The 25991-nt window shown below is 43.4% G+C and overlaps 1 protein-coding gene across 1 annotated transcript in view; it reads right to left on the bottom strand.

Moving 5' to 3' along the window:
• Positions 1 to 25991, bottom strand: part of THADA (THADA armadillo repeat containing) — a 1377633-nt gene that overhangs the window by 689881 nt on the left and 661761 nt on the right. The window contains exon 29 of the mRNA XM_078649688.1: positions 11767 to 11898. Coding sequence (XP_078505814.1) covers positions 11767 to 11898 — 132 coding nt within the window. The remainder of the gene's footprint in view (positions 1 to 11766; positions 11899 to 25991) is intronic.

Raw genomic sequence — 25991 nt, 5'->3', positions numbered from 1 at the left:
AATGTTAGTTGTTAGTATCCCCTCTTGTTATACTATGTCAACCGGTAATGCTTCTCTCAATGCCATGTGGTGTAAACCCCTCTGATACTCTTGAGTCTAGCCAGCGCTATATAAAACTCTCAAATACAGCGCTTTTGGGCTTACATAGGAGGCTCTCTAGGTGAGACAATGCCTCTATGTCTTCCCCTTACCCCTTCCACCATTCTATTGCATGATCCTAGAGATTCACCCGACATTACCCGCCCACAACACCGCCTTTTGCACACAGCACTCTCTACAGCCAAAATGTACATCTTAAAAAAATGGAGATCACCCACCACTCCCTCACAGGTGCACTGGATGGTAGCAATGGTTCAAACAGAGTCACACAAATGTGTAATATATCGCCTGCAGGACCAGGAGAAAGTGTTCCAACAAACATGGGCTCCCTCCTTCGAGAGCCTTGGATTTCCACGGAACTTGTCCCCATCCCCCCTATTTTGCCCCTCCCCCTTCTCCCTTCTTTCACTTCACTGCGCATGCACCTTGTATACCCTCAATCTCCTCCCTTTCCTCCCTTTGTTCTGCAGTTTTATTTCTCCATTGCACACATACACCTGTGATGACAATATACCCCTGTGAATCTATTATACTGTGCATTACTTATGTTGAAATATTCATCTTTCTTTTTTAATAAAGAATTCCGAAACAAACAAAAAAAAAACCTCTCAAATACATAAATAAATAAATACTCCTGTTAAAGGGCTCTCGAGTTTTCATACCACCACATTAACTACCATTCAAAGAGAGATCTTCATTAAGTAAATACAATTACAACGTACAACCAAGACTCTGTCACTGAGAAATACCAGAACCTTTTTAAAACAAAGATTGGCAAAGCCAATAGGTCTGACCTTGGCAGGCTGGTGTAATGGTTAATTTCTTTTTTCACTGCAAGCATGTTTCAGAATAAGCAAACATGTGGCCACCTAGACATGGCCATCGTAGATCTGAATAATAAAGTTTACATTTAAACAGCCTTCACTGGTGTGGCCATTTTAGTAGTGATTTATTTTTTTAACATAAAAGCCTTTCAGCTGTGTGTGCATTTTATTGTTTGTGAAGGAGACAATAATAAATCACAAGCAAACCAAGCACTGAAACTGCAGCCAGATATGCTTTATGACTTTAAATAGGAGATAGAAAAAAATCACCATTTAACTGGATACCCAAAGTGCAGGCAAATGAAACATATGTTTTTTAAAGTTAATATAAAAAATAAGTTAAATTAAAATAACTGGTTTATCACCGAAGAGAAAGGGACCTATTTCTAGGTGGATGAAGGATGAGCACAGGTTTTGCGCAGTCACGCAAAGTGAAGGGAACCAATGATTAAAGTGGGCAGATCCACTGCCATGTAATTCTGTCTGCTAAGGTGGAAGCAAAATGTGACTTATAATGGAACTGCTTACCAAAAGTCCCTCTATTTATGTATATCATTTCACAATTCTTTGTAGAAACAATAGTATGGCAAAACAGCTAAAGCTGCCAAAAAAGGCTGCACCTAAAAAAGGGCATACAGTCTAAATCATTAAAGTATACAAAATAATAAAGTATTCAAACTGCTCCTAGGTTGCTAGTGCTCCAGTTCAGGGAGGAGCCGGCCTGGCATTTCAGTCTTGACTGGTCCCACTGGAGCAGGGTCAAAACTATTTGCATATGTCTGGGTCCCAGCTGATGTGGCATGGTGTGCAAAATCACAGTGGATTTCGATGTGGCATGAGTAATTTCCAGGGGCTGAGATTAATTCAAGCATTCCATCCATCACATTTTGTATACTTCAGTGGGTCGTCCAAAGTGGTACGGGTATGCCAAGACGTAGGTTCTGTGCACACTCTGCCACTGGAACCAAGCTATACGTGGCTGATGAGCTTTAATAAGCGTGAAAGCTGTCCTAGGTACTTGTATTCTGGTTCAGGCAGGACCTGGCCTGGCAGATCGGCTCGACTGTTCCAATTGGAGCAAGGTCAAGACTAATTTGCATATGACAGGGTCCAAACTGAGGTGGCATGGTGTGCAAAATAATGATGAATTGGGATGCAGATTACCAGTGGCTGAGATTAAAGCATTCCATCACTTTTTGTGTACCTCTGTCTAAAACAGGCTTCTCCAACGGGGAGCTCAGGAGCTGCTGGTAGCTCTCCAGTTACCTGTAAGTAGATCTCCTGTGTGCAGCCCTGTCTACTTAATTAAAAGCTTTTGCTTGTCTGAATTAATATATGTATACCAACATTTAAAAATGTGTGTATTAGAGATAAAAATGTGTGTATCTTTAAAACTCCTAAGCTGATATTTCGAGAAAAAATGGTTGAATTTCCAAAATATATTTAAAGTTGACATTTGAATGATAAACCATTTCGTGCTGGGAGGACCTATTACTAATATTATTATCTTGGTGGCAGTTGTGTTGCAGCTATGACTGTTCTGGATTACCCTTGTAAAGGCATTCCAAACTGACAAATCCATCTTTATGTTACTGCTGGCACCCCTGCCTAATGTGTTGAGGTGATCATTGGTGCTAATGTTGCATAGGGTGGTCACTAATGTAATCTTGTCTGATGTTGTTACTATTATAGCACTACAATACTAATAATGTTAGTAGCTCAGGATGATTTTTATTGAACATAAGCAGCTCTTACTAAAGAAAAGTTTGGAGACCCCTGGTTTAAAAGTTCTAAGAGGCCAGCCACATGACAGACGTGCGAGACAAAAATGCTAGTACGATAATATAAGAGATCATTCAAACGGCAATCCTAGGTTTATGTAGACCATCCATACAACCCGTGACATGATGAAATGATGCAGTGGAATGGATTAAGTAGTCAGGTAATGTAGTGAAAAGGGATATCCTGGAACTAGGGGTGCAGGATGCTGCAAAACCCCCAAAATATCCATGATGGAGCTTAGAAGATAAGTGAGGAATGAAGATACCTTTAAATTCTATTTTTTATCTTTTCACATTTGCTGTGTGTTCAAAGACAGAGTTAAAATGCCAGGCTAGGTCTCGTCTCACATTGAGCCTTATTCTTTTAGCACAGAGATTGGCGTTTACTTTTCTTTCTCGGACTGCAAAGTTAGAGGATTTTGTAAAGTGAACTATCTGACAATCTTCCTGGGGTACAGCAACAATGAATAGAAAAGCTGTAGGGTGTCAGTTTATTTTCTTGCACAACAACCTTTAAATACTTGTAAATAAACTGTATAAATTATTCAGCATACATTTAGGTTCCTCCTACGCGGTACGAGTGAATACTTCCAAACAGCACGAAGTTGTCTAAAAAGGTTGCAAACCAGAACAGACCCGTTAAACAAAAACAGATGGCTTAGCCTTTGATTCGTGACCAGCCCACGAAATTCTGAGACCCTAGCACCGCGCCCCGAGAATTAGCGAAGATCAGTTTACCACACCTTTACGCCCCGGAAGAGAAAAATAAAGCAGTCCTGTTCTGGGGCCAGAGGCACAGCGGCTTATATTTTAAGTTTGGACCAGCGCTCCGCGCACCAAGCCCACATCTCGCCGCACCCGCATCGCGGGTGCCGCTTCGACGGGAGGAGTGAACAGCAACCCAGCGGGACATCTCTTGTGGCGGTAAGGCGGTAGTGGGCGCGAGGCGTCAGCGGGGCTGCGAGTGTGCGGGGACTTCATTTCCCAGAAGTCCCTGCAAGACCAAGGAAGAGCTTCCGGTCCGCTCTCCCTGCTGGCCCGCCCCCCGCCCCCCCCCACGAGGCTTTTTAGAGGCGACCCAGTCCTCTGACTGGTGGGACACCTACTTTTGTTTTAGCAGCAGTCCTGTTCTGGGGCCAGAGGCACAGCGGCTTATATTTTAAGTTTGGACCAGCGCTCCGCGCACCAAGCCCACATCTCGCCGCACCCGCTTCGCGGGTGCCGCTTCGACGGGAGGAGTGAACAGCAACCCAGCGGGACATCTCTTGTGGCGGTAAGGCGGTAGTGGGCGGGAGGCGTCAGCGGGGCTGCGAGTGTGCGGGGACTTCATTTCCCAGAAGTCCCTGCAAGACCAAGGAAGAGCTTCCGGTCCGCTCTCCCTGCTGGCCCGCCCCCCGCCCCCCCCACGAGGCTTTTTAGAGGCGACCTAGTCCTCTGACTGGTGGGACACCTACTTTTGTTTTAGCAGCAGTCCTGTTCTGGGGCCAGAGGCACAGCGGCTTATATTTTAAGTTTGGACCAGCGCTCCGCGCACCAAGCCCACATCTCGCCGCACCCGCTTCGCGGGTGCCGCTTCGACGGGAGGAGTGAACAGCAACCCAGCGGGACATCTCTTGTGGCGGTAAGGCGGTAGTGGGCGCGAGGCGTCAGCGGGGCTGCGAGTGTGCGGGGACTTCATTTCCCAGAAGTCCCTGCAAGACCAAGGAAGAGCTTCCGGTCCGCTCTCCCTGCTGGCCCGCCCCCCGCCCCCCCCATGAGGCTTTTTAGAGGCGACCCAGTCCTCTGACTGGTGGGACACCTACTTTTGTTTTAGCAGCAGTCCTGTTCTGGGGCCAGAGGCACAGCGGCTTATATTTTAAGTTTGGACCAGCGCTCCGCGCACCAAGCCCACATCTCGCCGCACCCGCTTCGCGGGTGCCGCTTCGACGGGAGGAGTGAACAGCAACCCAGCGGGACATCTCTTGTGGCGGTAAGGCGGTAGTGGGCGCGAGGCGTCAGCGGGGCTGCGAGTGTGCGGGGACTTCATTTCCCAGAAGTCCCTGCAAGACCAAGGAAGAGCTTCTGGTCCGCTCTCCCTGCTGGCCCGCCCCCCACGCCCCCTTTATCATAGTCTCCGACTCCCGCAGCGCGGGACGCAGCCTGGGCGAAGACAGGGCAAAGACTGGGCCGTTTGAGGCCGTTCGAGGACGGCTGAGGACTGGACTGGCCTACCCTCTTTCGCCCATTTGGCTATATCGTTAAATTGTGGTTGGTGTTGCTATTAATATTTATAATCCATAGGAGGCCTTATTTAGGTTTTTATTGTGTATAAATATGTCCGTTAGGATAACCCATAGCAAGACTAGTAAGGGAAACACTTCAATCAGTGGTCCAATGGATGATTTTATCACTCGTACCAACCTGGCCATTGATGAGGAAATTTCTAAATTGCTGACTCGTGTTTCTCTCGAGTTGGCAGCCGCTAGAAGATTATCGGAGGTAATTACTGTTTCAAAAAAATCTTCACTGGGGCATATAGCTACTGCTGTTACCCCGGAGCGACCTGCCACCCTTAAGTCATTAGTCCTGCAGGCAGAGGTTCACCAGGTTCCAACTCTACAACTTGCCTCACAGGTCTTAGAGCCAATTGTTGATGCTGGTGATATGATTCCACCTGTATTGTCTCCTGTGAAGAATGTTAGTTTTAATTTTTCTATCCCAGCAACTCCAAAATCTTTTGCTGACACGCAGGTCACTAGCTCTAATTTCCCCGACCCTGTAATTTTTAACTCATCCAGAAGTAATTTAAATTCGGGTAATTTCCCAAAAAGGAAAAAGATCTCCCGGTATACCTATTATGGGAAAAAGGCAAGAGTTGTGGTGGCACAGAAACTAAAACCGCCCCCTGTACCAATCGCCAATATAACTGAAGGGATTACTCTTAAGGAACAGACACATTTAGAAGGTGCCAAAGGGGGGCTAGTACCGACTCAAACCACTAGCACACTACAAGAGGGGGGCCCAACTGTTGAGGGCCAGGAAGGGAGGGAAGGGAAGGACGGGGAATTTATAGGCATAGTTTGGGAAACACTCAAGAAACTACTTTCCCCTCTTGCTCATAGACTCTCATCTATTGAAAACAGTCTGTTGGAGATGGAGAAAAGCATTATAGCTTTGGCCACTCTTGGCTTGAGAAGTCTAGAAAACCAGGGCATTGGGGTAGAGGATTCGATTTCTCAGGTATCTTCTTTTCCTCCACCTGTACTACCACCGGAACGTCCGGTTCCGAAACCACGAACTGTGGGTGTGAACCAAACTGCTGCATCTGTTAAACCTGTTGTCCCCTCCCGTTCTTGTTCTGTACCCATCGTAAATTCTACTGTAGTCCCTCCTGCTAAACCATGCCCCACAGAATCTCGCCAACAGTATTCCCAGGGTACTTCTGTAAAGAATAATTTTAGAGGGGGTTACATTGATCTTCCCCCAGAGGCAAATGATTACGTGGTTGTTTTGACGGGTGTTTCTCAGCTTGAAAATGGCCATCACGAGAACCACTGGTCCCTGAAGAACAAGACAATGCACTGGCTCAATGCGAACCGTGCAATTCCTAATGGTAGGAAGAGTAGAGTGCTGATGGTACGACGTGTTCCTTGGGTGGGCCCTACAAAGAAATCTGTGGTCGGAGATTGTGTAGTGGTGACCTTTGAGGACCCACATACAGCACGTTATATTTGTTCTTGCCCCAATGGTGAAGGTTCCTGTGTTATTCCTAGACTTTTGTCTTTTTTTTACCCTCCACCCTCTAAAAAACCACGGGACGATGGTTGGTCCCTGGTACAGCGCCATCCTTGGAGGACTTATCCCTCCAATTACCAAGATCCCTTTATGTGCTGGAATGGTCTACCCACCCAGAATAGGTTCGGTAGCCTTGAGGCGGTAGACTGACTTATAAGGCAACCAAAGTCCAATGTAGTATCAACGGCCTCTGCAACTCAGATTGCAGGGCCTCTTGTAAGTCCCCCCGTAATGTCTGATTACAATCACGGACATATGGAAAGCCATCCAACTTTGACCTTAGCACATATTGATAATGTTGAGGGTTGCGCTGGTGCTAAGACTAGTATTTTATCCGGGGTACCGACTATTGATGAAGAAATAAGGATAGATGACCCACAGCAAGATAGTGTAGCCCCCCCCTTGGCACCAATGCTTCTCACCGCCGAATCTGATTCCCCTGGTAGTGAGTCAATCCCACAGCTGTTTTTCCTGTCATGGAATATCGCTGGAGTGGGCAAAAATCTGAAAGACCCAGAATGGGCAGATTATGTCGACTCCAGTGACTTTTGCCTATTACAAGAAACTTGGGCATTGGATATCCCGCACAGGATGGGATATAAAACTTTTGGCATCAAGGCCACCCAGTCCGATAGGGGAAGGCCATGTGGGGGATTGATCATATGGCTTAAAATTACTCTAGCCATAAGAGTTGATCTCATAGATACAGGAACCCCTGACATTCTGGCTTTAAAAATTATATCAACCGAAGGGGGTGAATACTACATTATTAATGTCTATAACAGACCTACAGGGCATTCCAAGGTCTCGACCACCTTGGAAATCCTGGATACCTTTTTGAAAAGGGTGGTGGGTGAAGTCCCTGTGATATTGGGGGGCGATCTGAATTGTAATTTCGAACCGATCCTTGGGATTTCCGATGTCCTCCAAGATGAGGACCAAGCATATAATATCCCTCAGCTTGAGACCTCGAAATATGTCCCGTGTACCACTCTGGCGGTTCAATTGCTGAGGCTAACAGTTGATCATGGCCTTAGAGCGTGCAATGGTCGTTTTCCCTCTGATCTTACAAAACAACCCACCTTTGGGAAATCAAAAAGTAGACTAGATTTTATTTTTGTTTCTTTAATTATTTGGCATTTTATGATCGATTTTAAAGTATCATTAAGGGTCGAGAGTGATCATTTTTCTCTGGAACTTTTTATTGATCCACACATAATCAGAGACACCCACGGCCCCGCCTTATGTGAGGTAGTTGCTGATGACCAATGTGAGCAGGCACATACAATTAATAATAATAGACGTGCTTTAAAATGGCCGCATCTTTTAAGTGAGGGTAAGACCCTGGCTGCAGTTTATTCATTGTTTGATAGGACATTTACACCCCTAGTAGGACAACCCTTGTCTACTGATAATTGTGACCACTTTGTTGAGCTACACAAGGTTTTCTTTGATGAATTGAGAGTCCATATGTCCAAATTGCCGAGGAAGAAACAGCAAAATGTACGCGTGGGATGCCACGGAAAACTTTGGTACGATCATGCTTGTAAAATGGCTAAGAGGAAGCTCCTATATGCGATTAGAAGTAAAACCCAAGATGATGTTAGATTCGCCAGGGAGGAGTATAAGCGAGTCCAAAGGGTATCGCAGAAAACATGGGAAGAGTCAATTTGGGCTGACATGTTGTTTGCTGCAAAACATAATGATAATGTTGGCTTTTGGAGGTTGGTTGCAAATGGGGGGCATGCTGGTAGACCTGTGAGGGACTCGTTCATTGATGAAATGACATGGGTGACGCATTTTTCCAATTTGTACAAACCATATGATAATGGTAAGGAGGAGGAGCTCCCATGTTCACTTCCACTACCTGTAGGTCTTGATTTTACTTTGGAAGAAACATATAGGGCAATTAATGAATTAAAAAATAACAAAGCTCCCGGCCCAGACAAAATATCGGGTGACCTCTATAAACATGTACCTGAAGTTTGGGCTCCCTATATCAATCGTTTGTTTAATGCTCTGTCCGTAAGTTGTAATTTTCCTGATAGTTGGCGTGCAGCAGAAGTTGTCCCGATCTTTAAAAAGGGAAAAAGATCTGTTCCCTCTAATTATAGACCTATTAGTTTAATGGACATCCTGCAAAAACTTTATGCCAAGCATCTACTATTCAGGATAAATGACTGGTTGGAGGAGTCGGCTATACTTTCCAAATTTCAGGCAGGCTTTAGGTCTAAGACCAGTACGATAGACCAGGTCTTTAGATTTTGTTGTCTGTTTTGGAAGTATGTTCACATTCGGAAAGGTCATTTGTATGTAGCCTTTATCGATCTGAGGGCGGCATTCGACCTTGTTCCTCGCAATCTGCTTTGGAGATCGTTAAACACAGCCGGTCTGCCAGAAAGTCTCTTGGTCCACATCATCGAATTGCACGCTAGAAATCACGCAAACATCAGATGGGGTCCGAAAGGTGAACTGACGCGAGATATCCCGATTAAGCGCGGTGTCCGACAGGGATGCGTCCTGGCCCCCACCCTGTTTTCTATTTTTGTCAATGATGTGCCTGATTATCTTAATGCTTGCAATAATGATTCACCACAGCTGAATGGAGAGAGAGTGCCTGCGTTGCTCTTTGCGGATGATACCATCTTAATATCCCAAACCAAGAAGGGCCTCCAGGCACTTTTAAACTCCTTCAGCAGCTACTGTGTGACCAAAGGGCTAGAAATAAATGTTGATAAAACAAAATGTATGGCTTTAAATCCTATTAGACCGGACAGAGGGAACCTGACCCTGAATGGGGAAACTCTAGGTACTGTGGAGAATTTTACTTATCTGGGGGTAGTACTCGATTCTAAGTTAACATGGAAGGCTCAAATCGAGAAAAGTAAGGTGTCATATGCCCATAATGCAAAACCTATAATCTGTAGATTGAATGCTAGTACAAGTAAAAGTATAACTCCTGTACTTGAACTTTTTAAATTTAAAATTCAATCTGCCGCTTTATATGGGGCTGAGATATGGGGACCTTGGGCCAGGGAGAGTTTCCAAGGCCTTGATAACAAATTTATGAGAACAATTGTAAAGGTCCCAACCAGCACACCACTAATACCTCTCCAGCTCGATTTGAATTTCAAACGAACCGACCACCTAACTATCATAAGACCATTAATGTTCTGGATAAGGATTTGGTCCACTCCAGAACTGATAGATTACAGGAATGGTCTTCAAGAAGTATTGAATTTAGATTCTTTCAATTCCCTTCGGTGGTTCGGTCATGTTAAAAAATGGTTCGATAATCTGGGTTTGCGTTCGTTCTGGGAAAACCCAGAGAATTTACCAGCCTCTGCTAAAACCACGGTAAAAAGAGCATATTGGTGCTTTATGAACAACAGGCATGTTCATGACAGTAGAATCGGCACCCTAACTAAACATTTTTTATCCTTCAAAAGTGAACCGTGTTTTGAATCCTTCCTGGACGAAATAGAGCCTCCTCTTGCCAAGACTCTCTTCCTGAAGTTCAGGTATGGGAACCTCATGCTGAATTCCAACATCGAGCGTTGGACAAATAAAAAACTGGATTGTCCTAATAGTACAAGTGAGAGATGTCCTATGTGCTCAGATTTATGTAAGGAGAATGAGGTCCATATGTTGTTTATATGTAAAGCATACCTGAAAGCTCGAAAAAGATGGCTCAAACCTATGTGTGTTCTCTTAGGAACTAGATCTTGTTTTACAGCATACAGGATCTTAAAAACAAATACTGCACAGTTCATTGTATTCAGTATCAGTAGGTTTCTTCACTCGGTTTTTATTGCCCGAAAGAAATTGGGACAGGTGCTTTGAAGATGGATTGATTTCAAATAGTGAACCTTGCTGCTAAAAATTGCACTTCCCTGCTAAATGAATGATGCTTATGATTTAATTGGTGAAAATTAATTTTGCTCCTTATTATTGAAATTATTGTCCTAAATGATTTGATGCACGTATTTTGTTATGATATATGAGTTAATGAATGTATATATGTGTGTCTTTTATGGCCGTCGGCCGAAATAAAGAAATAAATAAATTTAGGAAATCAATCACAAATGAAGCACATTTTTTTGCAGTTCTGAAATATGATGGAAGTAAAGATTGTAATGTCATTAAGAAAAAATAAAGGCACCTTACTTGGTGATGCACAAATTATAAATATTTGTGAAACTCGATTTCCGCACATTACTGGTTGCATGCTACATAGCTAATCGGTAAAACTGCATGTATCTTCAAATGTAGGGGCAATTTGAACGGAAAATATGCAGTCTGTAAATGACAGTGTGCTACCACACCATACTTTAGTAATATATGTGCAACAGTATGCTCCAAAATGCCCGCCAGCTATAAACCACTCCCATACCACACTCCTGCTGAATTGGCAGGTCTCATTTGTTACACTTGTTCCTAGTGTGATGCTTGGATTTTTCACATTCCTTATTACTTCACTGATGTAACATTGATGGCAGCACACCCACTCTGAAAATTCTTCCAGCATCACTGTGTAGTACCATACAACATCTCTATATGCACAGCTCTCCCTTCATGGTAGAATTGCAGCACTATTCTGGTCAATCCCGTGTTTCGCTCGCTCGTTTAGCTATGTATAACTCTCAGAGAAGCATCATATTCCTCTACACATCATTTTGAATCACTGCGATTTCTAAACAGTTGACGTGCCTCGCGGGTACAGGGCAAGCACTTTCAACATGCTTGCAACACGTGCTCACAAGCACTACAAACTGAGGAAAAAGTACAACAGAAGTAAAGAAAGGTGAAGGTACTCGGTGGCTAACTTAGACTGTCTGCTCTGCAAACAAAATGTCATGTGCAAGTGTGGCAAGCTTGCTTCGACAGTAGGGTGCCGAATGTAATTCCTGGAGGGTCCTGTTCTGCCACATTTTGAAAATAAAGAACTACTCTGTAAATGATTCTTCCACATTTATTCTATGCGAATGTATCTTAAGTGGACATCCTGAAAATCTAGCACAGATCCATACCTCCTAGACCTTCACTGAACACGCCTTGTCTACAAGTTATACCTAAACATAAATCTACATCCCCCCATAGCCCAGAGTAAGTACCATGTAGGTACAACAAACTGTAAGGTAATTGAATGTGAAGACACAAAGTCCTTCAGAATAGGAGTCTGACTATATAATTAAAGAGTGGTGAGACGGTAACACAGCAAACTGTGTCCTGAACACGACTACTGCACACAAGTTTTAATTGAACACTGAAACATGTTTACACCTTACCTCATGACGAAGGGCACAAAGGGTGCCATGCTCAGAGCGGAATGTGTGCCGTCCATTGGAGAAGGATACAGTTTACCCAGGATCAAAAGCAGAAGGAACAAGCTCGGGTGAAGCTTCAGCTCGCCGGCATCACTGGAGGAAAACAGCCGTGTCAGATATTTCAGCACAACACTTTAATTCTAACATATCACCACAGGACACAAACTGGCATCTTGCCAAAGAGGCCTGCACCCAACTGAGTTCCTTAGTTACTTTCACTGTAGGAAACCGTTAACAGAAAGACGATGTATAAATTAAGAAACTGGACCTTTTAGTGAGTTCTATACAGGATTATGAAGTCAGGAGGGCCTCAGGTACTACTATGCATTAGTCCCCAGGAGGAATAACGTAGGAGATGCAAACATGAAACAAGCCCTCCAGAAAACAGACAACTCAAGCAAGAAGGAGAATGACTGGTGGGCAGGTTACACACAGGATGGAGTGAGCCCGTGAGTTTACCAAAAAAGATACAAAGCAAACTTCGGCATTGGGTAAACTCATACTTCTCCCAGACGCCACACCTTTTTCTCCAAACCCCTCTGCATGAGCCCTCTTCGTCTCTGCAATCTGCATGCATCTTTATCTTTTAAATCTATAGTAGAATACAAACCTTCTTTCAAATATCAGTACTAACTTCCTCCCACATGCAGTCACACTTCTACTCATTGACCCATCAATACCTACAATAACTGTGAACGTTCTTCTGCCCCTCAATCCTCATCTGCACAAATTCTACATTTTCCATCCATTCCAACTCTCGAATTCTGCTCCTCCATGCACTAGCCCAGTACACTCATTCAAACATTCCATCTCTCTTCCCTACTTCTCAGACCTCACTCACTATACCTCACTCTACCTCCTGTCTCTGCTGCCACTTTATTTACTCCATTATCCCAACCTCTTTCTGACCCTGTAAAATTCCTGATGAGCATGCCCAGGTGTGATAATGACCTCCTTATATTACCCCTAAATATTCTCTGGAACCCACTATTTTATTTAGCATATGCTCCATCAACTTCTGAAACCTGTTCTTGCCTGCATAATCCTCAGTGCTAGATACATGAATTAGAACTGTCTGAGCATCTACTATTTAATATATCTGACCTAATGTTTGTCACAGAATCTTGGTTAAGTGACAACACACCACCTATTTTACATGAAATCATTACTGTAACTGCATAATAATTCTAAAAACCATACTTCCCAAAAATTTCAGAGAAGATCCACCCACTGTCCATAAAGCAGCCCATCAGACCAAATGGATAGGCTCTCATTGTGAATCCCTATTGTCCAATGCTCTCCTTCACCACCCTATACATATGCATTTCTACTGATCCACAGATCCCCACCATACCACCCGGCATTCATGAAGCCCTACCTTGAGATAACTACTGAGAGTACCTGAACTCAACTACCCTTACCAAGTACAATGCCTACTCTTCAATGTATTCAACTTTACTCATCTGGTCTCTAGGCCTGCCCATATGTCTGAGTATACACATGAGGCATGTTTTGCTTCCATAAACACTTCTCATGGGCTGAGACATATCCAGTCATCTGAACTTACCATCATGTGATCATATAAAATGACCAAAGTTAGGTAGGAACAACATCCTTCATTATTCCTGTCCTAGGGTGGACATAGCACCTATATAGACTTATGAAAGTATTCCTCTTTAAAGAATGCTGGGCCTTCACCCAATGTGGTGGCATGATTCATCATTGGGTCTGCACCTTGCCCTGGATACGTCGCTTTATATCCAGCAAGGGCTCCTGATTAGGAGTTCTTAATAGGGCACTTCAACTACTGCGATCGGTAAAGGCAAATCCTATGCCTACAGAGAACTCTTTATTACTCAGCATAATGTGGCTCTTATGAACTCCTCAAAAAGCTGAGCAGGACAACAAAATAGTATATTTAAAAAATCCTAGTGGTAGAGCAAATAACTATTTATTAGTATTCCAGTAAGGTAGGATGAAAAACGTGTACGCTATAAGGAGTGGGTATCATACCCTTTATAGCATCTGTGGTCAACATGTTTCAGTCGCCTGAGACAACTCCTAACGGGTTTTCGGCTTTCTTCAAAACTCAGGTGCTATAGTTAACACTACCCACTGCCTAGAATGCAGTTGATGCGAGTCATGTAAACTGTGCAATTAATAATTGCCTGGCCCATGCTCCAAGAAATATTCTGAGCCTTTGAAAAGCTGTCATACACAGCCCCTGATCAGCGCCTTTCTACAACTTTGCTTCAGAGTTTGTTTGAAAGCTCCTTTGTATTCATAGTGTAGCCTTCGCTTTTACATGCACTACCCGCCTCAGGGAAACTAAATGAGATGTTTAATCCTCAAATCTTGTAAATCACTTAATTTGGCACAAGTGTGTGCCCTTTTACTTGCATGTACTTTTGAGGGTGGTTTGTTGCAGGTTGTAGCTCAGCTAATTTAAAATTGATAGGACAGGAGCTTCAGGCATTTCATCCAGACAAGGTATTTCAGTTTTTAGTATGATACATGTTCTAAAACATTCTAGAATGACTTTTCACTTGTATGCTCTGGGACAAGACATGCAAATACATTATTCAAAGATAAAAGACAAATATATGACATAGAATGGTTATAAACTATTTCATCTTATTCTGTTCACATGGTGAGTGTCAACCCCTGCATATCATTCTCCCAAAATGCACATTATACTGCTTTTACAGAACTCTATTTTTATTGACCTTGTATGTCAGCAATGACAGCAGCTGATCATGCTTTTCAAATCATTATTATAGGTTGTTGCCTTGTTTGATATTTCCAAGCTATATATCACACTTCCTTTGTTTATTGTGCTAAGGATGTTAATGTTACCTTTTATAGGAAATGTACATGTTGTACTCCACACCTGACATTATTATACCTCATGTAAACAAATATTCAGCCCAGACTTTGAGATTGGTTATCAACCAACCAACATGACAGTGTGTGTAAATCCTGGCTAAAACATAACAAGAGTTAGTGAAGCACCCCAAGCTTCACCAGTAGCTTGAGTCAATCAAGCCTTAGCCTCTGAGAGAATGTGGTATGATGAAACTATTTCATCTTACTCTGTTTACATGGTGAGTGTCAACTCCTGCAAATCATTCTTCCAAAATGCACATTGTAATGCTTTTACAGAACCCTATTTTTATTAACCTTGTATGTCAGCATTGACTGCAGCTGACATGCTTTTCAAATCAACATTAACGCTTTGGAAATCCAAGAGTGGTGGAAGCAAGGTGAATTTTATCCCTAAAAGCAATGTCCCAGAGGTGTTCCTGTTCCAATCCCCATTATTACAGTGTCCTATACTGGGGTGAAATTGACAGACAGATAGAGAAGCTGCCACAGCATCTGCCAACATTTCCTGCAAACATGAAATTCCACATTTGGATGATGAATGAGATACATTTAGGAGAGGCCCTGCCCTGCGATGGTCAGAGACAAGCTCCTCATCCGTATTCTTAGGGCTAGATGCCAAGCACCACCCTTGTGTTTGCAGGATATCAAATCAGCTACGACAAAGGGAAGAAACAGGATCAAGATTGTCTGAGAAAGAACTTCTCTTCACTTGATAAGGGTTATCCTGGAGAAATCCGCTACTCAGAATGGTCCCCTAAAGGCTTAGCAAATGAGAGAAGGTAAACACCGTATGCTAAGTAAGGAAATTAGCTAATACAATTTTAACACATCTGTCTTCATATGCTTCACAAGACAGGAATATGTGAAGGCTCGGTGAGTATGGTACTCCTTTTTCCATCGTAAGACTGGCTGCTTTGTTTAGGATAAATTCTACTTGATAATTGCAAACAGTTGGAGGCAACTGAATTAAGTGTTCGCATAGTAAAATCTTTCAAGAATTATCTGCTTTTTGAGCGGAGTCCCCTGGCTGACACACAAAGTTGGAAGCAATGCTTGCAGACATATTAAACTGATAGCAGCAATTTTTAGCCAATTGATATATTTGATTTGTTGGACTTGAAATTAAACACTATACATGGATTGTGAGCATTAATAACTGCGGAGGTGTGGTTCCCAAGGTGTAAGGCCTCTTGAAAGCTAGGAAGAGTCAAGGTGTGTCTACCAAGATTATATCTATCTTTTCGCCATACAGGCCAAGTTTGCTGTGAGTAATACTTCCTTATTATGTAGTCAGGAAAAAAAATACATCCACTCAGAAGGTGCGACAGGAGTTCTACTGCTGACGTCCAATGGTCGTAAGCAGAGGGTCACCTACATAACTTTGGATACGGATGTCAGATGATCTCAGCCTCTAAAAGATGATGAATGAAGCTGCAAACGAGGAAGAACCCACGGTAAGCCTATAGCAGAGCAACTGGCTCAGTGTACAACAAGGGCCAGTCTTCATTTTCCTCAACCAAATAGGAAGGAATGATCTGAACCAGTTTGGTATATATGTGACATACTGTACAAGTATTTTACGTTGTTGCCTTGTTTGACATTTCCATGCTATATATCACACTTCCTTTGTTTATTGTGATAAGGATGTTAACGTTACCTTTTATAGGAAATGTAAATGTTGAACTCCACACCTCCGCCATTGTTATACGTCATGTAAACAAATATTCAGCTCAGACTTTGAGATTGGTCATCAACCAACCAACATGACAGTTTGTGTAAATCCTGGCTAAAACATAACAAGAGTTAGTGAAGCACCCCAAGCTTCACCAGTAGCTTGAGTCAATCAAGCCTTAGCCTCTGAGAGAATGTGGTATGATGAAACTATTTCATCTTACTCTGTTTACATGGTGAGTGTCAACTCCTGCAAATCATTCTTCCAAAATGCACATTGTACTGCTTTTACAGAACCCTATTTTAATTAACCTTGTATGTCAGCATTAACTGCAGCTGACATGCTTTTCAAATCAACATTAACGCTTTGGAAATCCAAGAGTGGTGGAAGCAGGGTGAATTTTATCCCTAAAAGCAATGTCCCAGAGGTGTTCCTGTTCCAATCCCCATTATTACAGTGTCCTATACTGGGGTGAAATTGACAGACAGATAGAGAAGCTGCCACAGCATCTGCCAACATTTCCTGCAAACATGAAATTCCACATTTGGATGATGAATGAGATACATTTAGGAGAGGCCCTGCCCTGCGATGGTCAGAGACAAGCTCCTCATCCGTATTCTTAGGGCTAGATGCCAAGCACCACCCTCGTGTTTGCAGGATATCAAATCAGCTACGACAAAGGGAAGAAACAGGATCAAGATTGTCTGAGAAAGAACTTCTCTTCACTTGATAAGGGTTATCCTGGAGAAATCCGCTACTCAGAATGGTCCCCTAAAGGCTTAGCAAATGAGAGAAGGTAAACACCGTATGCTAAGTAAGGAAATTAGCGAATACAATTTTAACACATCTGTCTTCATATGCTTCACAAGACAGGAATATGTGAAGGCTCGGTGAGTATGGTACTCCTTTTTCCATCGTAAGACTGGCTGCTTTGTTTAGGATAAATTCTACTTGATAATTGCAAACAGTTGGAGGCAACTGAATTAAGTGTTCGCATAGTAAAATCTTTCAAGAATTATCTGCTTTTTGAGCGGAGTCCCCTGGCTGACACACAAAGTTGGAAGCAATGCTTGCAGACATATTAAACTGATAGCAGCAATTTTTAGCCAATTGATATATTTGATTTGTTGGACTTGAAATTAAACACTATACATGGATTGTGAGCATTAATAACTGCGGAGGTGTGGTTCCCAAGGTGTAAGGCCTCTTGAAAGCTAGGAAGAGTCAAGGTGTGTCTACCAAGATTATATCTATCTTTTCGCCATACAGGCCAAGTTTGCTGTGAGTAATACTTCCTTATTATGTAGTCAGGAAAAAAAATACATCCACTCAGAAGGTGCGACAGGAGTTCTACTGCTGAAGTCCAATGGTCGTAAGCAGAGGGTCACCTACATAACTTTGGATACTGATGTCAGATGATCTCAGCCTCTAAAAGATGATGAATGAAGCTGCAAACGAGGAAGAACCCACGGTAAGCCTATAGCAGAGCAACTGGCTCAGTGTACAACAAGGGCCAGTCTTCATTTTCCTCAACAAATAGGAAGGAATGATCTGAACCAGTTTGGTATATATGTGACATACTGTACAAGTATTTTACGTTGTTGCCTTGTTTGACATTTCCATGCTATATATCACACTTCCTTTGTTTATTGTGATAAGGATGTTAACGTTACCTTTTATAGGAAATGTAAATGTTGTACTCCACACCTCCGCCATTGTTATACGTCATGTAAACAAATATTCAGCCCAGACTTTGAGATTGGTCATCAACCAACCAACATGACAGTTTGTGTAAATCCTGGCTAAAACATTACAAGAGTTAGTGAAGCACCCCAAGCTTCACCAGTAGCTTGAGTCAATGAAGCCTTAGCCTCTGAGAGAATGTGGTATGATGAAACCATTTCATATCATTCTTCCAAAATGCACATATACTGCTTTTACAGAACTCTATTTGTATTGACCTTGTATGTCAGCATTGACTGCAGCTGACAAGCTAATCTTGTTCATCTTTTGGCATTGCTTACAGGCCATCATTGGCAGGGCCGTAGCTTCGAGGAGGGGAGGGGTGTTCGACCCCCCCATATAAATGTATTCTGTAATAAAAAGTTGGGTGCAGGTGCTTTAAGCCGCTTATAGTGTGGTGTTTGTCGCATTTCAGTTGGGATTTTTACATACACATGCAGATGAAAACACACACACACCCATCTGTTTTAAAGATGTTAAGAAATTGTTATTTTACAAAATATTGAGATCAAGTACCCCTCACAATCCACACTCCTCTCCCTTCCTAGTGCTCCTTAAGCCCTCATCTGCCCTACTTCTCATATAATGTATTTAAACCATTGTGATTGTTGCGAAACACAAAGCTCACCCCACCACCAATCTTACTGACCAAGCTATGCCCATGATCATTGGCAAAGGCTACACACTTCTGCCACTCCTCAAATGCCTCTCTATGCAATGCAGGGTGGTCTCTGTATCACCAAGGATGTTTATTGTTACTTTTGGCAATGCAGAATTTTGGACTGAACAGTAAAGTGTAGCAAACTTCCTTCTATCTAAGTATTCTTTGAATTGCTTCAAATGGAACGATGGAAAGTGCAGCTGAACCAAGTACAGCGAACGTGTGTGTTTCTCTCTCTCCCCCCACACACACATAATAGAATGAAAAATGGAAAAAAGAAATAAAAGCTCAGAATCCATGGCATATGAATACTTACATGGACAAAACTATGGTAATCTGAAATGGGAACATTTCGAAATTATGGAATCAGAAAATGTGGTGGGAGAAACATAGTGACATACAACCAGATGCCTTTGGGTTACATGACAACAGCATAGCAAGCAAGGCATTTTTAATTGTGTGATTATTTTGTCATTGCCTCCTGCATAGCATGACAGGTGGCGCCATGTGGCTCCACAGAGAGTTTTTAATCCCCCGGAAGTGGCAGAATGGAGCCGCATATAGGCACCACCCCTGCATGCTGATGCCAGTTTCTTAACTGTTAGATCTGACAGCCTTATTTATGTGGGCATACCCAACTTTTTGCCTCCTTGCCTCATATTTTTACTGATTCCTTTTTGTTGGCATTAGGACTTTGAGCACTTTACCACTGCTAAAGTGCATGTGCTTTCTCCCCTAAACATAGTTTTATTGATCGATCCACCACTGGCATATGTGATTTTTCTCTAAGTTTCTAGTAGTGTTGCACTGCATAAACCTAGGGTCTGTAAATAAAATGCTTCTAGTGGGCCTGCCGCACTGATTGTGCCATCCACACAAATAGCACTTTAAACAGGTCTCAGGCTTGCCACAACAGAGCCTGTGTGTGCAGTTTTACTGCCATGTCGACTTGGCATTTAAAACCCCTGCCCTGCATTACACTCTCATTTTATTACATATAAGACACCCCTAAAGTAGGCCTGAGATTGCCCATATGTCTCGGTACTGTGTCATCAAAAGGTAGAACATGTGCTTTTAAGTTTTACATGTCCCGCTAGTAAAAAACTCCCAAACTTGGTTTTTTTTTACTTCTGAGAGGCCTACCCCTCTCATAGGTTAACATTGGGGATTCCTAATTACATTTAATAAGCTGTATTCCTAATTAAGAGAAGGTAGAGTTGTCATGTTTAGTACCTCTGGAATGCTAATGACAAATCGTCTTTAATGGTAAAGTTGGATTTGTAGTTGCCATTCTGAAAATGCTACTTTTCGAAAGTTGGACATTTTGCTGCTCTTAGCCATTTGGTGTCCATTACCGGTCTCTGATCACTTGCTGGGTGACAGTTCACTTTGTGTATTTACTCTAGACAGCTGCACATAAAGGATGGCTGGGTGTGACTTCATGCATCTTCCTGGGAGGAAGGGAGAGAGGATCTGGGAACAGCCTCACACTAACACCTGAATAGGCTGGTCCTTGTCGACATACAAAGAGCTGCATATCCCCCTGGAGTGAGTTTGGAGCCAGGGCAGGAAGAAAGGACCTCTGTGCTCTTCCAAGAACTTTCTTTGAAGTCACTCCCACTTCAAAGGCACTACTGAGTACAAGTGCTGGACCTCTGCTCTACCAACTCAGTACACGTCTGGACCTGAAACCAACTTGCCAAGAAGAATTGCTGTGCTAATGATTGCCACTTTGTAGGACTGCTGCTCTGGAAGACTGCTGCCTTGCTTTGCTGCCCTGCTGTCTCTGATTGGACCTTCATCACTTGACCCAGAGTGACTCCAAGGGCTAGCTGACTAGCCTCCTGTTCTTAGAAGACTCAGGAATATCAAAGTCTTCCATCTTGCTCCTGTGTCTGGTTCATTGGGAGTGGGAAGAGAATCACAGCTATTGTGGAAACAGAATTGGCGCATCGCACTCAAAACCAGTGCATCACTATTGGAACCACCACATCACTCCAACTGCAGAAGGACGATTGATGCATCCCTTCAACTGAGTGGAATAACCTGGCACATCGTCATCTGAACTGGCGCATCACCATCATTGTGTGGAGAAAACAAACGTATCTCCTCGACTGAGGGATCGACACAGACGCATCGCTCTGCCTCACCCTGCATGCCGTTGCCTACTAACAGGATTAAGGTACTTCTGCGCAGGGGGCCCGTGCTTTATTGCAGTCGACCAGAACTCTTCACTTCGTCCCGGTTCAGAGTGACCAATTAACTCTTTAGGCGCTTACTACTTGCATTTAACAAAAATAAATAATAATGCCATTTATACAAGCGCATGGTTACCTCACATAAGGTATCCCAGCGCTAGGAAGCTGAGTACAGAAAGTAGAGCACAACAGGACAGCCTGAGTAGACTCAAACAGCCAACTTTTCAGTTGCTTTTTGAATATCAATTAGGTGGGTGCTAGCCGAAGGTGCAACAGAATTGAATTCCAAATCTTGAGAGCCAAGAACTGAAAGCGCAGCAACCCGTTCTTGCTTTTTAATTCTCAGGACGGCGGCCAGATTGATCCTGCAGATAGGCCTTGATGGGAAAGTGATATGTGGCTGAAACAGAGAGCCTTATAGGTGATTGTCTGTTTCACAGTTAACCAGTGCAACTTCTTTAGTGCAATGCTGATAGAGTTTCGCATCGGAAGTTCAAGCAGTGTCCGAGCTGCAGCATTCTGCATGCTTTGAAGCCTCTTTAGTTGCAAATGGAAGACACCCAAATACAAAATGTTACAGTAATCTAATCTGGATATAATCAGTGCCTGGATTACTGATTTTTGAGCAGACGCAGGAAGCATGTGAAGGATTTTTGTTAAAGATATAACAATTCCAAAAGACTTTCCGGCAAGGGCATTCATCTGGGCATCGAATGAAAGCTGCTTATTAAACCTGATGCTCCGGTTCTTAACCTTTGGCTTGGGGGATGGTAAAGGGCAGAGGTTATCTGGCCACCCGGCATTAGACCAGATATTGTAATGCTTGCCCAGTCCCAGGACCTCAGTCTATTCAGCATTCAGTTGATGTCCATACAAGCTGCCAACATCAGACAGACACACATGCAGGGAGGATGCCCTCTGCTCACTATTGTGAGACAGAGTAATGGCAACCTGAGTGTCGTCAGCGTATGAGTCAACAGTAAAACCATACTGCTCAATGACCCCAGCCAGAGGAATAACAAACATTGAAAAAAGTAGAGCTCAGAGGCAAGCCTTGAGGCACTCCTTGCTGCAAGGGGTGGACTGACGACAGAAAAGGTTTTTGAGAAGCTTGAAAAGTGTATCCCTGCAGGAAAGAGGCCAACCACTGCAAAACACTGCCGCTAACACCACTGTTCCAGAGTCGCATGATCAAAATATTGTGGGAAACAGTTTCAAAAGAGGCACTGAGCTCAAGCACAAGAATAGCCACAGTGTTGCCCTCATCCATAATATGCCTGATTCAGCAGCGGCTCTCCTCGCCACTACAGACGACATTCGCCTCCCTCCTTGACTGAGGCGAGACTGCAGCCCTCATCCTCCTGGACCTCTCAGCCGCCTTCGACACCATCTCATCACACCCTCTATGTAACACTCCATGACGCCGGCATCCACAACAAAGCCCTAGAATGGATCCACCCCTTCCTCATCGGCCGAACGTAGAGAGTCAAACTTTCACAGTTCAAATCAGAACCCACAGAGATCAGCTGTGGAGAGCCTCAGGGATCCTCCCTGAGCCCGCCTCTTCAACATCTACAAGGCCCCACTTGCAGCCATTTGGAAATTACAATTATAAAAATGTAACAAGGTAACTCCAATGTTATCCTGTAGGATAGGTAGGCCTTGCATTAGTGATAAACTAATGTAAGAGTTTTTCACTACCAGGCCATGTAAAACTTAAAAACACATGGCCTGCTTTTTAAATATATTGCAACCTGCCCTCTGCTCTGTCCATTGCCTACCCTAGGGGTGACTCATATGTATTAACAAGCATTGGCATAGCCAATAGGTCTCGCTTTTGTGACCTTATAAGTATTTAGTTATGCAGCACAATATCCTTGGTGCAAAAACATCAACTGTTGCATGGCTAAACACTTATAAGGTCCCAAAGGCGAGACCTATTGGCTATGCCAATGCTTGTTGTTCTTGGAAGTAGACAGTTTGTCATGCCCACATGATCGACCAGTTCACACAGTCAGGGGTATGGTCTGGAATACGATTTTGGTGCGCGGGATGACAGTTCCCTATTATGGGCGCCTCCTGAGAGGTATACAGGCTTGAGATTGGTTGATAGCTCTTCCTTGACTGCACCTTTCTGCAATGGATATTCTAGTGACTTACTTTGACTGGGCCTACAGAGTTTCCAGAGGGGACAATTTTGACCAACATACAGCAGTTTGTAACATCTTGCACTAGGCATTTAGACACAGAACTGATATGCTCTCCTATTCAAGATTTTCCTATATACCCAGATCAAGTGAGTGGCCTGTATGTCATTTGAAAAGAACCTGTTTACTACCATGAAATGTATCTGAGTGGACCTGGGAAATCGATGAAGGGCAATTAAAAGTAACTTTCCACCCATAAGTTGAGATAGTCTGGGAGGCTTCATTCCTTCTTTATGGGTATTCATGGGTCACCATGGCCTGTTAGTCTGGACTCTTCTATGTATCGATGTGTCTCTGTGTACCCTTGTAGCCTCTGTCTTCACCGGCCTGCTGTTATGGATCACTACTTGCTTCCCCCTGGTAGACAAGGTTGAGGTTAATTGGTGGCTTCCATCCTTTACTCATTTTGTTCTGCAGTGGGGAAGTTGTCAGAGTCTGCTTCCCTTGCCAAAATGTTTTGTTATATTACATTATGTTATGAAAACCTTTACAGATCGCACTAATCATCTGTAGGCCTGCTGGCAGTAATGGGACCCTTGTGTTACGAAGTTATCAGATAAATTATCCAAAGATTTGACCGAAAAGCAGAGTTAAAATGCGTCTTGAGATCAAGTGTGAAAGAATGAATGTGAGATGAAGAGGGAGACCTTGTAGAAACCTCAGAACCAAGGTCGAAGAATGGAATTTATTTATACATGGGCGAGTGATAGGTTCTAGCCCTTGCTTAATTTGAGCCAGTGGGTGAGGGGGTGAGCACCGGCTCTCATTTTTGGGGACGTGTACTTATATTTCTTTGTCAGACTTTTATCCAAAGCAAGAGAGTGGAAAACACACAAGGAGCAAAGGAGGAAGAAAAAGGCCGAAAAAAGTGACGAAGGTTCAAAGCAAGAACATGCAAGAGTGAGAGAACGGGAGAGGAGGTTGGTGAACAAGGAAACAGGCGGCGGAATCAAGACTATGCAGCCATGGCTTTCAGCGTGCTGACATACAGCAGCTCCTTCTGAACAAAACTGTGAGCCCTGGGGCTTCTACTTACAAATTAAGCACCGGTCCTAGAGGAGTGTAGGTTCTTACATAATGAGAAACAAACGTGGGAACAGTCAGTAGTGCTGGAACTGTGAATGCGGGAATTGATGAACCAATCCCATAAAACTTGAAAGATTTTAGTAGGAAAATTAATAGAAGAACCGCTTCATATGTTTTTCGTTTGTCATCATTTAGTATGTTTTCTGACACAGACTGTGAAACACCATGCACCCGTTTCTGGCAAACTGCTGTAATTATTTTAACATGATGACCTCTGTATTAGTTTCCTTTCTGTGCCTGCCAAGTGAGGTAATGTTCTAATTTGAACCGAATCTCCCTGCGTAGAGGTGTATGAAAGGGGAACATTAAATCCAGTTCAGAGATTAATTTGTAAAAAAGAAAAAAAGTGCCCGTCCCCAAACATTTGTTAGTGGCCAGTCGGCCACTACCACCACTTGTGTGGGTTGTTGGTTCATAAGCACCTTCAGATATTTTAACTGTAGCTCTACTTTGGTTGTGGCTGACAATCATGGTGTTGTTTCTCTCTTTAAATATTTAATGTTGTCAATCATAGGAGTTAATCTTTTTTCTGAGTCGGAAGGGAACAAATAGATTTTTTTTTGCCAGCTCCCCACAGCAGCAAAAATGGTTACATTCTGTGTCTGTGAGCTTCGAACACAACCAAAAAACTAAATCGGTAATCATCCCTTGTGTGGCCAGAGACATGCCATCCGGCTTTGGTGTGTGAATGATGCTTTAGAATTGACATGATCTGTGGCGTAAGGAGGGGCAATGACCAGATCCATCCAACGTTGTCTGGCACATTCATGTACCATAAGATATGTTGCTCCTAGGGAAAATCAGACACAGGCCCTGCTGCACTGAACGAAGAAACCCAAGGAAAATCTCTCCCTTGTTAAAATAACATGAGAGGAAATGCAAGCTTGTCTCTCTGCTTGAAGTTCTTCCTGCCTGCGGTTTGATTAGACGCCTCCTTACTATAATGAGACCCATGAGAGATTAAGAAACTAATTACCATCTTTCACTTTTGGGTAACGGGGCCCAACCCAGGCAGGGATCCAGAATCCACCCCCAGACAACAAAAGATGCTAGAGTCCGTGTGCACTTGAAAGAACCTCATATAAGAGAGCTGACATTAAAAAACAATCATTGGCCGCAGGACCGTGAAAGTAACACGGCCGTAAAAGCGAAAGTGAAGGGGACACGCTCTGTGGTGGGGAAGGGGCGGAGCGAGACGCTTGGGAGAGCAAGCGAAAGGAAAGGGTGCCGCGAGGAATGAGCCATGACAAAAACCCAGATGGCGGCTGCGCACGTGCATTCGCGCGTTACCGCAAGCTTGAGGCCAGGAAAAGCTGTGGTAGTACTTTCAAAAACCCACTTACAAAATGTCTTGCCAGAGTAGCACATGCGCTGGCTCAGGCGAGACCTAATAAGGAAGGTTTTGGCCTGGCAAAGGGTTTATTTTGGCAGGTCGAAATAGCAGTTTAAACAGCACACACTCAGGCTGCAATGGCAGGCCTGAGACATGTTTAAAGAGCTGATTAAGAGGGGGTGACACAATCAGGTCTTCAGTTCCACATGCAGCTTTTAATTTACAGGCCCCTGAGCACAGGCAGTGCCACCATACTAGGGACTTACAAGTAAATGAAATAAGCCAATTGGGAATAAGCCCAATTCCATCACGTTTTAAGAAGAGAGCACAACCACTTTAACATTGGTTAGCAGTGCACAGATACGAAGGCCAACAAAAACAAATTCAGCAAAAATGGAGG

This window comes from Lissotriton helveticus, chromosome 6 (assembly GCF_964261635.1).
Source record: "Lissotriton helveticus chromosome 6, aLisHel1.1, whole genome shotgun sequence".
NCBI classification, from domain to species: Eukaryota; Metazoa; Chordata; class Amphibia; order Caudata; family Salamandridae; genus Lissotriton; species Lissotriton helveticus.
The sequence above is the reverse complement of the archived record's forward strand: the minus strand, read 5'-3'. Positions and strand labels throughout refer to the sequence as shown.